Below are 13,094 nucleotides of genomic sequence, written 5' to 3'. Positions count from 1 at the left end.
AGGTCAGCTCTGAGGTGTGGGTCCCAGGGATTGGACTCGGCTCACCAGGCTTGGCAGTGTAAGCCATGGCCCATGATTTAGATTCTTTAGAAGTGCGCTTCCCGAGGATGGAGAGAGAAACTAATAGGAATACTAAATGAGTTAAGTGAGAATCGCGTCAAGCTCTCCAGTGAGCCTGAGGACGTGCCCATTGCTAGGGTAGCCCTGAGTTTTTATTGCGCATGCTCAGGAAGTGGTTACACGGAGCTAAGCCNAAGGTCAGTCTTCTGAGACTGCTGGAAAATGACCACGTGTTCTTAGAGTCTTGTGCTCTGGTTACACAAACCCNAGTGGGAGCTGGATGGAGATACCTAATCTGCACTANGATTTTACAGTGTTTGGGGTNTTAGAAACTGTCAGAAACGTTATCNGAGATTCTTTTGGGTGGAGGGGGTTGTTTGTTTATTCTGGGTGAAGGCAGAGTCNANATTCCCAGATGGCAATGGAATGCAAGGCAATCCTCCTGCCTCAGCATCTGCAGGCATGCACCCCCACACCTGGGTGAGTGGAGCAGGGGACAGGTCTCTGTGTGCCAGGCAGGCAACTGTTGACTGAGCAGCAGCCAGAGCCCAGTGCTTGTTTTCTAATGCACCGTATCCTCCAATGAGACTGACTCTGCTGCCCCTTTCTTAGGAGATGGACTGANGAGCCCGCAGAAGCCCGATAGTGACACTGCCTCCAGAGGAACTGCGACCATGGAAAGACCTTGGCCTGAAGACAGGTCCCAGAGAACAGCTGTCTCCCTATTTCCAGGTGGTGGGAACCCCAAGCTGGTAATTCACTGGACATCTCTGCGTTCAGCTTGAGTGTATCTGAAGAGTTTACGCCGGCTCCTGCATCCACACCATGTACCTTTGTCCTATCAGCTGTATGGGTTCCCACTTGGGAATGATACTTAACAGCAGGCTGTAAGGCAGAAAAGCGTCTTTGTAATGCCAAGTGACTGTTCCTGAGAGCCAGCTCTGGGACTGTCTTCACCATGTGGGTGGGCTTCTGTCTAAGGAGAACAGCACAAGGAGAGGTGCATCGGCCATGAGCGTGACGTCCTCCCAGCCTAGTGGACACCGCAGTGCTCACAAGGCCTCCACCTGCCTTTGTAAAAGCCGAATGGCTGATCTCAAACCATGGGAAGCCCGGCCACCCCACCAGACCCCACCCCTCCTCACCCCAGAGTTTAGCTGTTCCAGGGGTCAGCTGTTATCTCAAGATTTCTATCCAAGTGGAAACAAACTGAATCATGCACACGACTTATCTGTGTGATGTCAGTTACACTCAGGCTCTTGCTATGGAATGCAAAGAACAACTCACATACCAGTGTCAAACAGAACACACCGAAGAGACCTAAAACAGCAGCAGGTCACTCGGTTCACAGAAGGTGACTTCCAGTCAAGTCTGACACACTGTCTTGGTTGTAGANCACAGCTGCCATCCTCTTTCCCTGGGTGACATCGCAGAAGATTCTACATCAAAAGCAAATGTTCCCTTCGCTTCTGTATTTCAGAGACAAGGCCTCACTGTATCCTCAAGCGTTGTTACGTCTTCTGCTGAACTCTGCTTAAAGCTGGGGTCGTCAGCACGAGCCGCCACACCCTGCAAGTATTCTAGTTCTGAACTCATCCCAGCCATGGTGGCTGTGATGGCTTGGCTGTATCCTGTAAATTAGTGGATTTTTCTTTAGGAACATGACCTTTGGGTGGGTATAATTGAGAAATTATTTTAATTCAGTGAGTACTTTTCATTCTGTTCTAAAAATGTGTGAATTGTCTTAAGTGGTAGAAACTTGTTTCTTCAAAATAAAAGGGTCTTCTCTAGATGTCTGGGATAGCTGTATCTCCAAATGACCTAGTACATCAGAAGGTCAGACCATCCCAGCATAAACACACAGCTGTTTGTGTCACAGTTCCGAGGGCTGCCTTTATTCCAGCGACTTCACTAGCTCTGCTGACTGGGGACTGAGGTGTGGTTTTGTATCCCAGGGCCATGCTTTCAACACTGAAAGGCAAACTAACCAAGAGTGCATGCACTTTTAGAATATGAAACGTTACCTGAAATAATCCCCCCTAAGTAAATAGTGGACAAAAAGATGAGTCACCAGTTATCATAAAATCTCATTTTATTGTCACCTCCAGGGTGCTTCCCCCCATGATGTTGCTTCTAACTGAAAGCACAGTTTGTAGACTTGAATTGTCACTTGCCGATAAAGAATAGATTGGGCACAAAGTAGACAACAGGATGGGAAAGGGGCCGGAACAATTCNCAGTAATAGAGTGAGCAGATCAGACAGCAGCAGTCAGCTGATGGCGCACACTGCAAATGAACGCTGCCTGGGTTAAATGCTTATGCTAGTTTAGTTTTTTTTNAAGATAGGATCTCAAGTATCCAGGGCTAGCCTTTAGCTCTGAGCCTAGTATGGCCTTGAACATTGTCTTCCTGCCTTCACCCAANTACTGGGATTACAGGTACGTATTCCATGCCCAGGATGGAACCCAGGATTTCATGCACCCCGGGCAAACATTGATAGCTACATCCTCCTGACTCTGCTATATTAAGGATAACCATTCCAGTACCTGGGGGACAAGATACCAGAACCACTAACAAACTGAGTTTAATCGAGGAGTTAGGAGAAAGAGGCACTTTTAGTCTCAAGGAAGAAAAACACGGGTTGTCAGAGCAGGGGAAATACAGGTCCAGGAGAAAAAGGCTGGCCAACAGATGGCCCATGGATACAGGACCACACAGACTCTTTTAGGCCTCACTAAGGGAGGTGTGTAGCTCACCTTCCTGGGGGAAGGCATCCACAAACCTGTCATCTCACAATGACAAAACGTGGCACTGGCAAGAAAACTCCATGGATCAAGGTGCCTTCCATCAAGCATCGGGACCCACGTATCAGAAGTAGAGAACAAACCAACTTCACAAGTTGTCCTCCGACTCCCACATGCACACTGTGGCATGCAGCCACACACACATAAATAAATGAACAGCTTTTCATATCAAAATGTTTGCCGAAAGCTATCCAGTAACCAGCTTATTCCGTGCCGCAAAGGGCAGCACCAGAGTGACGTGCTGACGGAGGCCCCTGAGCCGACTGCTAACTTGGGCCTCGGCCTCGCAGGTGTCCCTGAGACGGTTCTGACCTGAGACACTGACAACATCGGAGGGGATGGGGGCGTGTGTAAACATGAGCATGGGAAGGACCCTCGCTGCACACAGGGACATGGCAAGCCAAGTTGGGTTTTGTGTGACGACGACTAGGAGAGCTTCCAGCTCTCCGCATAGCTTTTTACAGTAGGTAACTGTAAGACCACAGNCTCGAGTCTGACGGGCACAGCACTGTTCCGTGATGGAAGAGTTTTCACTAGGAAGCACTCCTGTCAGATGAGCGTGATGGAAGACTACCTCGTTAATGCTGAGTCTGAGGGTCAGGAGTCCAAATAGTATCTCTAGGTGTCCGCTCGTCCTTCCATGTGCCTACCCTGGACCGATGGCCATTGCAGGGAGAAAGGACTAGAGGGATCAAAACTGCAACAACAACCAAAAACCCGACAAAGATGTCAAGTGGCTGGCTGCCTTCATGTCACTGCTTGGTGATGACAGCTGTGTCAGACGGCCTGACCTTGTTTACAGCAAGAAGACAACACATTAACAACACTACAGACCACAGGGTCACCCAGTGCCTAAAGGGACAGTGGTGCGATACCAAGCTTGTTCCTTGGGTCTCTGTATTCAGCAGACTGGGTACTTAGCCTAGCCTACATGGAACTTTCACAGAAACAAACTCAGGCTAAACCTAGGCTGCTGTGTGCAGTAAATTCACACAACTGTTCACAGGGGCTCTGCCACACACATAGGGTCACTTAAGCAAAGCACTAGACCAGGATGGAGTTGGGAATTTTCACTCACTGCCTTGCCTCTGATAAGCTAGGCAACTCGGTAAACCAGTTCTCGGTGGTTTATACCCAGTAACCTGGGATGTTTAGACGGGACCTGAAGGAGGCGTAAGGTGTGAAAACCCTCCAGCCTCCAGCATGCATTGCGTGCTCAATCAGTATCAGCATAAGGAGTAGTAACCCACACAGACCTCACTTAAAAGGGTAGCTTGTCACAGCCATCTCACAAATGGAGGTTCTCAATGCTAGACTGTTGGTAAGAGATCACAGGTGTGTGCGAGGCAAGAGGCCAAGGCCCATCATACCAGGGAGCACAGAGTTCATGTGGAAGAGAGAACGTCTTTCTTCCCTAGACANTGTAGTGTCCATAAGGTAGCTCTTAAGAGGTCGAATGCCCACATCTCACCTTTAGAGCAGAAGGCAACAACAGGCACTGTTCTCTAACTGGGGGCTTAGCACAGAGGCTCGCTCACAAACCGTGGCAGCCTTCAAAGGACCAGGCTCCGAGGACCTTCACTCTACTCAGCCAAAAGATATCTGAAGGGACTGAAACACAGGCAAGAGGAACCAGGGGTGCTTTGGGTGAGGTATTCATAAACCAGCCCAAATGAGCGTGCTAACCAGACCAGTGGTTCTCGACCTTCCTAATGATGCAACCCTTGAATACAGTTCCTCATGGTATGGTAACAACAGACCATAAAATTACTTTTGTTGCTACTTCAAAACTGTAACTTTGCTACTATTATGAACTGCAATATAAATATCTGATATGCAGGGTATCTGATAATTGATCCCCGTGAAAAGGTCATTCAGTCCTCAAAGGGGTTGTGGCCCACAGGTTGAGAGCCCCTGAAATAGACCATCTTCTAGAAGGCAGTGATGCTCATTCAAGTCCCTCCTGCTAAGGCACTCTGGACTCAGGCTGGCCACTTCAGTACAGCAAGGAAGTCGGCATTCTTTAGGTGTTTTGTCAGGAAAACCTCACAGGCTTTTGGTTAAGTGAGCNTCAATCATTCATTGAATGAACAATTAATTCTACCAAGGGTTGAAGAGCAGGAGTGATGGAGCACTGGCCTGGTATGCAGCTNGGTTCCGAGCACAAGGTGCACATATGCAGAGGACAGTCTGTCTCTACAGAACTTCCCACTAGTTTACAAAGAACAGAAGATGGCACAGTGACTCAATTCTGGTGCAAGTTGAATGCATTCTGAATCTTTAGGGCACAAACAGCTTCCTTCTACCAAGTCCCTTAGATGGGCAAGGATTTGAGAACTAATTTTAATGTAACAGCAAGACCAGGCATGGTGACACGTGCTTGTAAGCTCAGTCCTGAGCTCGACTACAAGTTCAAGACCAGCCTAAGCTACACAGGGATATATTTTTTTATTTTGTTTAAAGTGATGGCAAACCTAGGAGCTGTGGTGACAGAACCACCCTGTGGCTACTCTAGCCCACTGCCAAGCAGAGGTCAATGAGGTAAAGGAAGAATTGAGTTAAGGGTCCATGTGAGGAGAAGCAGTGGAAAATTACCTGTCTGNCATCCCCCAGAAAACTATACTTAAGCATGTTAGGCCGAGTGTTCATGGGGCAGTAAAATAAAGCACCAAGCAATCGGCTCAGATGCTAGCTTCTTCCCTGCTCCTGCCTTGGAGAACACAGACACAAATATCCTAAAACAAAGGCCAGCTGAGCTGTGTAAATGCCAATCTTCAAAATGTTCAAAAGTGTTAACGCTAGAAGAAAAGTCCTTTAAAAAACGTCCAGCGAGCCACCAACTTCTGAGGCCTGCCTGTGAAACAGCCACACCACCTGTGAGAACTTGGAGGGAGCTCCCATCACCTCCAGCCACGCTACAGCCCACAACTAGCAGTCCCTGCATGGGACTAAAACTCACAAGAGGACATCNCGGTGGGACACATCGACAGGACACACAATCACACTAAAATAAAATCTCCTGATCAACTCTTTGGGGAGAGCTTCTTTTAAAAATACTTTTTTAAAAAATCAAGGACATTCAAAACATCAGGTCTTGGTGATTAGAGTAGTTAAAAGTATTTTTATTATAAATTTCAAGATCTAAGAAGTAATGTTACATGACTAAGATAAATCTGAGATGACTTCTTATCAAGCATGTGTGCCTTGCAGGGTGGCACTGTGTCCTCAGGCATGAGAGAGACAGGTTCCCCCACTCACCTCCTTGAGGGACGGGGTCACCCAGGTGATACCGGATTCTGCTGAGTCCCACTAGCTACAGTGAGTGCATAGGGTCCTCTGGGTCCTCAGCCTGGCACTGCGCTGAGTTCAGGCCAATAAGTCTCTTGAATGCTGAAGACCAAGCCAGAACCTCAGCAGCAGTCTTGGTCTTAAATTCAAGTTTCTGTCCCACTTTTAAGTGATACCTAATAATAAATGATAAAGCTTTATCATTTATTTCATGATTTACACTGAATAAGGGTTATGGCCCAACTGATTCTGTAAGCCAAAGGCTGACACTGCTTTCTACACGCAGAGACCCACAGAGAAGCTGATAATGTCCAATGCTCAAGAACAGGCAGTGGGAGACACGCCACACTAATCCAGGCTCTGGATGGCACGGATACCATCAGAGGTGTCACTGCTAAATCATAGGCACATGGGGTGGCTGGCTGGCTATACTTTTAAGAGGTCAAATAGACCTTGACGGGTCATGTCGACCACCTTCCTGCCTCTAAGACCAATGACGGCAGCCTCTACCCTGCACTGGCATTCAGACTGGGGAACCCTAAGTCTCCTATACAGCTTCAGTGTATTTATCCCTTTTCTTGGGACAAGGTTTCACCGAATAGTCCCAGATTGTCTTGGTATGTATACCAGGCTAGCTTTGAACTTGGGATAATCTCTTTGCCTCTGCTTCCTAAATGCTGGGGTTACAGGCAGGTGCCACCACGCCTGGACTGGGTATTTATCATTTAAAAGGTCCCTAAAGGCATCATCTTTGAAAGATGGAGCCGTGGGAAGCTTCGGGAGCTTGTTGGGTGTGAAAGAAGTACAGGGTGAGACACTGCGCTACTGCAGTACCTGAGAGGCGGTGTGATGCGGGAGAGAGAGCACCTCATGATACAGAATGGGGACCAGAAAAAAAACAGCTGCAGAGCACAGTCAGCTCACCTGTCCCAAGACACTGCAACAGGATGAACAGCTGGCCATTCCAGCTGCAGGTTCCTCCCCCAGAGTCTCCTAATTGAACCCTATCCCATAAGTAGTGGCCCTCAAAAGGGAGATGACTTTGTCCACGGGGGACATTTGGCAATGTAGGAGACATTTTTGGCTACCATCACTGTAAGTGGGGTGCCAGTGGCATCTAGTGGGTAGAAGGCAGGGATGTTGCCGATCATTACATAATGCACAGGGCAGCCTCCTACAGAGAATTACTGCCCAAGGTGACTAACCTGTTGGAGGTGGGAGCTTCACTCTTGCCCTTCTGAATCTAGCATGAGCCAAGGCCCTAAAATGACAACCAGGCCAATGTGAACACTGTCTCAAGCCACTGCCACACTGAGCTGAAAGCCCAATTCCTCCAGTGTCCTGCAAATGTCCAGTCAGCTGCTGGCAGTCTAAGTTCCAGTGAATACCGCTAAAGCCGTAGGTCTTTCTGTCTTGTCTCTCATCTGAAAAGACTGTTACTTTCTTCTTAAAGCCAGTGCAACTCCAACGGCCACTGCCAGGATGGCCACCGCAGCAGCCCCTCCAAAGAGCAGTACGGCCTTGCCCTCGGNGGGCAGGCCACTCTTTGCCCCGCTGACAGCGGCGGCCTCCCCAGCATGGCTCTTTTTCCTGCTCCTGGCTCTCTCCTCACTCAGCTGAGCGGCCCCCTTCGCCCTCTCCACAGCCTCGGGTCTCGCTGTTACTNCTTCCAGCTCCTCCTCACCAAGCTCCACAAACACAGATGGAGTGGGGCTGGTTTTCTCAACTCTCATCATTTCTGGGGCCTCCACGGTAGGGAGCTGTGCGAGCAAGGGAGCAGCCGCTCCTGGGAAGGCCTCCTCGGGCACCTCCTCCTTCTCCACGTGCACGATGTCAGAGTTGGACGAGTTGTTCTCACTCTTCTCCCCAGCCCCGCTGCTGTCTAAGCTCTTCACTTCTTCAGGGTCCATTGCAATCTGCTGCCAGGACTCGGGCCCNAGNGACACTGGGAGGCTTTCTGTGTGCCAACTCTGGCTAGCAGACAGTGAGACGGGAAGGCTTTCCGACTGCCAGGATGTTGTCACTGTCGGGGACTCAGGGGGACTGACTTGTCCGGAGTTGTCGCTGGGCAGTATATAAATGTCATTGCTATCTTCTGCAATGATCCCCGGGTATTCCTCCTCCTCAGGCTCGAGACTAAAGACAGTGCCCTAAAACACAAGAGGGGACCACACAGACCGTTAGCAGTTAGAANGCGCTAACCTAAGTTTCAGGAGTAGATAACCTCCTGGACCTCTACAGTCTCTGAGCAGAGAACACCCATCTGAAGGGAAATGTGGAAAAGACTTTTACTTTTCTTTATTTCCTTTTTTTGAAAAAGATGCTTCTACTAGAGTTGGTCTCAAAACACCCCCCCCCCTTAAACATTTTCTGAATTGAAAAAAGATTATCCATACAATATATTATGATCACACCTTTTCTCCCCCCAACAGCCTCAAACTTGTGTCTGGCCTCAGCCTTCCAAGTGCTGATATCACAGACCTGTGCCACCACAGCCTGCTAAATGGCAGAATTTTTAGTTTAGAATTTTAGTTTCCTTGAAACTAAAAAAATTATAAATTGATATTCATTGTGTATCATATACAGTCAATTAACTCAAGCCAGCAGAGAAAATGGAAATGAGATATTGCACTCTTGAAGGTATCGCCAGCGAGTACCCTGCCAGGACCGAGTGCTAGTGCAAGCTTACACAACAGGTCTGTGGGTNTGAGAAGGCAAATATGGAAAATCATGGCATTCCCGCAGCAAGGCCATCAAGAAGGAACATGGCAGCCAAAGCACAGAGCTCCAAAGGACTGGCAGGGAAGAGCTAACTGCTTACTCTGCACTGCGTACGGGGAGGAGGAAGTTCCGTATGGGTGACCGAGCTAGAAATAAGGACTTTATTCTATAACTAATGGTCTCTCACACAGACTGCTGTGGCATGTGTATGCACACACAATAAAAATTTTAAAAATCACACCAGGCAGTGTGATTTAATCCCAGCACCNGGGAGGCAGAGGCAGGCAGAACTCTGTGGGTTCGAGGCCAGCCTAGTCTACAGAGTGAGCTCTAATAAAGCCCAGGATACACAAAAAAATCCTGTCTCAGAAAACAAAACAAAACAAAACACCAAACCAAACCAAAAAACTAACAAAACAATGGTATATAAGGGAATAGGTATATAATAAAACAATGATTATACATTAATTTCTAATATAATACACAGTACTATACAGGCATTGGTCAGGGCTGCACTGTGAGATTTTCTCTGAGAAGCAAACAGGTAACAAATAAAGAAGAGGTGCTGCTGAGCCGCCGGCTTCTGAGGGTGAGCCTAGCCTTCGGGAGGTTCCTCTGAATCTCAACTGCTGGAAGTATGCAGGAGAGGAGTGGGGAGAGGGANCGCGCTCAGATTCAGGGGGTGTTGGCTCAATTCAGAAAGGAGAGAGATGAAGATCTTTACTAGCTGCTGTGGTCATGTATAGGACATGGAATCCAAGCAAGGGGCCAGAGGGCTGCCTCATAGGGTAGGCGCACTGGCTGCTCTTACAGAGGGCCTGGATTTAACTCCCAGCACCCACATGCAGCTCACAATTGTCTGCTACCCAGTTCCAGAAGACCCATGCCATCTTTGGCTTCAGCAGGCGCCAGGCACAAAAGTAGTNCATAGAAGCAATGAAGATAAAATACCCATACACATAAACATTAAATTTAAGAAGTGTAAAAACTGGGCTAGAGCGGTGCCTGAGGGGATAAGGACTCAGGTTCAATTCCCAACACCCACACGGCGGCTCACAGCCATCCGTAACTCCAGGTCAAGGGCTTTGACACCCTCTTCTTTTGGGCATACATGTGGTATGCAGACAAAATACCCATACACACAAGACAAATTTTACAAAATTGTAAAAGTTGAGCAAGGATTTTCACGAGCAATTTTCTCCTGGCCACTTCCCAATACACACTTTCTTTTCTTCTTCCTTTTTTTTTCTTGGGAGGGGGGCAGGGAGGGAGGGAGAGAGAGACAGAGAATCCAGAGAATCACAAATGCCAGGCAGGCCACATGCACAGAGAGTGATTATTAAGCTTCAAAGGATGCCTCCCTTAGCGCCATTTTTCATATGGATTCTTTTCCCAGCTTCAAATCCTGCTTGACCAAGAGTCCTCCCCAGATCAACTCCTGTGGGAACTCTTTCGAATTCATTACACCTCCATTAGCATAATGGTAATGTAAAACCCAGTAACATTTCCGGACTTCATTAATAATGAATGTTAACAAAAAGCCCTTTACNACCAAGCCAACTACATCAGTGGCAGAGCACAATCAGCGGAGAAAGCGCTAATTCTGCCTCATCTCTCTTTCCTCTCATCTTAACATCTTGCTGCTCCTTGAGTACAACATGAATCTCAATGTATTCCTAAGTGTGATGCTTTTGTTTTGTTGCTTTTGAGAAAAGGCTTTATGCAGCACAGGCCAGCTTTAAACCCAATATGTAGCTGAAAGGGATGGAAATGGTTCAGTACGTAAGAGCACTGGCTGCTCTTCCAGAGGACCAGGGGTCAATTCCCAGCACCCACATGGCACCTCACAGCCACCTGTAACTCCGTTCCAGAAGATACTACACCCTCTTCTGCCTCCTCAGGCACCAGGCACATCCAAGAGACACAAACATATCTATGCAAAANAGCCATACATAAACAAACAGGATATGTCTGTCTTAATGACGGCCTTTTAATTTGTGTGTGTATGACTGTATCTTGTGACCCTATCCGCCTGCTTCTGCATCCCAAGTGCTGGGATTAAAGGTGTGTGCCACCACATTACATTTAAACTAACCTTTAAATTATTTATTTTGTGTGTGTGTGTGTATGTGTGTGTATTTGTGCACACACACCCCTCCCCGGAGCCCACCAGATATACATATCATGGAGTGTGTGAGTGTACAGCCGAGAGCAATCTCTATGAACACAGTAGTCAGCCTTCTCATTCCACCATGTTGAGGAATCTGGCAGCCCCTCTAGCCACTGAGCCTTCTTTCTGGCCCTGAACTACTGATGTTCCTTCCTCTGCCTCCGAGGGCTGGAAATGCTGGCTTTTGCCACAAAGTCTGACTCTTGTTTTGGGGAGTGTTGATATTTGTTTATTTGTCTGTTTGTTTTGTTTTCTATTGTTTTTTGAGTCAGGGTTTCTGTGTATAATCCTGGCTGTCCTGGAACTTGCTCTGTAGACCAGGCTGGCCTCAGATTCAGAGATCCACCTGCCTCTGCCCTTAAAGGTGTGCACCACTACCACCCAGCTGTTTTTTGTTTGTCTATTTTTTAGGACAGAGACTTGCTACTTAGCCTGAATGGCCAGGAACACATAGCCCAGGCTGACCCTGAGTGTGATCCAACTACCTCTGCCTCCTAAGTGTTAGGATCACAGGTACGCACCATCCTTACTCCACCTAAATGTTTCTTCTTCCACTCCCCCATGCCCCAGACACTCTCACAATCTAGCCCTAGCTGGCCTGGAACTGGCTATGCAGACCAGGCTAGCCTTNAACTCACACAGATCTGCCTACTGTCTCTGAGTGTTGGCGATTTAAGGTGTAAAACATCAAGTGAAAGAAAGATGACATCTCAAGACCTCTAAGTCATATAAAGTACTCAGAAACTGCTGGTTGTTTGTGAGCCTAGAGGCTGCCTGGGGCTGAGAACAAAGAAAAACAAAACCCGGCACGCCCATTTTAAAGCATTCCTGGGAACAGCTTGACCATAAAGATAAAGAGGAATGTGAGGACATAACAGGGCTATCTGAACCGAGTCAACAACTCACAGAACCCTGACACCCTGACCTGCACGTATTCTTTTGCTGATGTTTGAATAANCCAATAGTGTGTCGTTATGCTGAATTCCTCACCCCTAAGCCCTTTACCCCATAAAAAACCCCTAGCTTTCGAGCCTCGAGGTCGAGGTCGAATCCACTGTCTCCGCCATTAAACTGCCTCCTGTGTTTGTAGCAAAAAGGATTCTCGTGTTTCTTTGAGTGCTCTCTCTCTCTCTCTCCCGAGACTAGAGTGGGGTTCCCCGAAAGGGGGTCTTACACAAGCACAGCTTCTAAATGTATCATAATATATTTAAATACAAGTTTTTCTTTCTCTGAACATATTCTGCTATTACACTAATAAAAGCAATCCCTATTTCCTTAAGAAACATTTTACACTTATTTATTAATTGCGCATGTGCATGGAGGGCAGAAGACAGCTTGCTGCTACTGGTTCTCTGCTTCCACCGTGTGGTTCTAGGGACTGAACTCCGGACGGATGGCAGGCTTTGCAGTGAATGCCCCCTGCCAGCTGAGCCATCTTGGTGGACCCTACCACTTCTCTCTCAACACAACTAAGGCAGTGACTCCTGCATGCCTAGCAACTAGCCTGGAAATAAAAAGCATCATCTTAGCAGGTGTGGGGGCACATGCTCATCCCAGCCACNAGCTAAGGCAGGAGGATTACAAGTTTAAGAAGAGCTAGAGTTGAATGGCTAGAATAGCTAGTGTTTTTGAGACCTTGTCTCCAAAAAGAAGGGGCGGGGTGTGTGCTAGGGATGTAGAGTGTAGAACGGGGACAGATAGATGCTTTTCTACTCACAAAGGCCCTGAGTTTCATGCCCAGTGCCACGAACACAAAAAANAAGAAAGACACCGATTAACGGAAAGTAAGATGTCAACCATGTCTGTCTGCGTATCACTGTNTCCGCTCGTAATATGTTAGCACTCACTGTTGTTAGTCTAACAACGACCACAGTTCTCTTAGGAAATCAATGTGACTCTCTGCCTCCATTACAGTCCCTCTTACAGTCATCAATACCCCAGGGCAAAAAACCTGACTCTAAATGGATTGGCAGGCCATCAGATGAAGGTTCAGTTCAATGTTAGGAAATAGAGTACTGCTAATTATCTGACCCTTCCAGTTAAAAAGCCAA

At 47.7% G+C, this 13,094-nt stretch overlaps 2 protein-coding genes across 3 annotated transcripts in view; one reads left to right on the top strand and one right to left on the bottom strand.

Annotated features, from left to right (window-relative positions):
* The window catches only part of Bid (BH3 interacting domain death agonist), an 8,626-nt gene extending 6,774 nt beyond the window's left edge, over positions 1 to 1,852 (top strand). Inside the window, exon 3 of the mRNA XM_021164161.1 lies at positions 673 to 1,852. Within this exon, the coding sequence (XP_021019820.1) occupies positions 673 to 684 (12 nt within the window). The 3' untranslated portion in view covers positions 685 to 1,852. The remainder of the gene's footprint in view (positions 1 to 672) is intronic.
* A 282-nt stretch (positions 1,853 to 2,134) lies between these two features.
* Bcl2l13 (BCL2 like 13) overlaps positions 2,135 to 13,094 on the bottom strand; it is a 58,552-nt gene continuing 47,592 nt past the window's right edge. For both annotated transcript variants that reach the window (XM_021164684.2, XM_021164685.2), the window contains exon 7: positions 2,135 to 8,302. In XM_021164684.2, coding sequence (XP_021020343.1) covers positions 7,589 to 8,302 — 714 coding nt within the window. In that variant the 3' untranslated portion in view covers positions 2,135 to 7,588. The remainder of the gene's footprint in view (positions 8,303 to 13,094) is intronic.

Source organism: Mus caroli, chromosome 6 (genome assembly GCF_900094665.2).
Source record: "Mus caroli chromosome 6, CAROLI_EIJ_v1.1, whole genome shotgun sequence".
Lineage (NCBI taxonomy): Eukaryota > Metazoa > Chordata > Mammalia > Rodentia > Muridae > Mus > Mus caroli.
The sequence above is the reverse complement of the archived record's forward strand: the minus strand, read 5'-3'. Positions and strand labels throughout refer to the sequence as shown.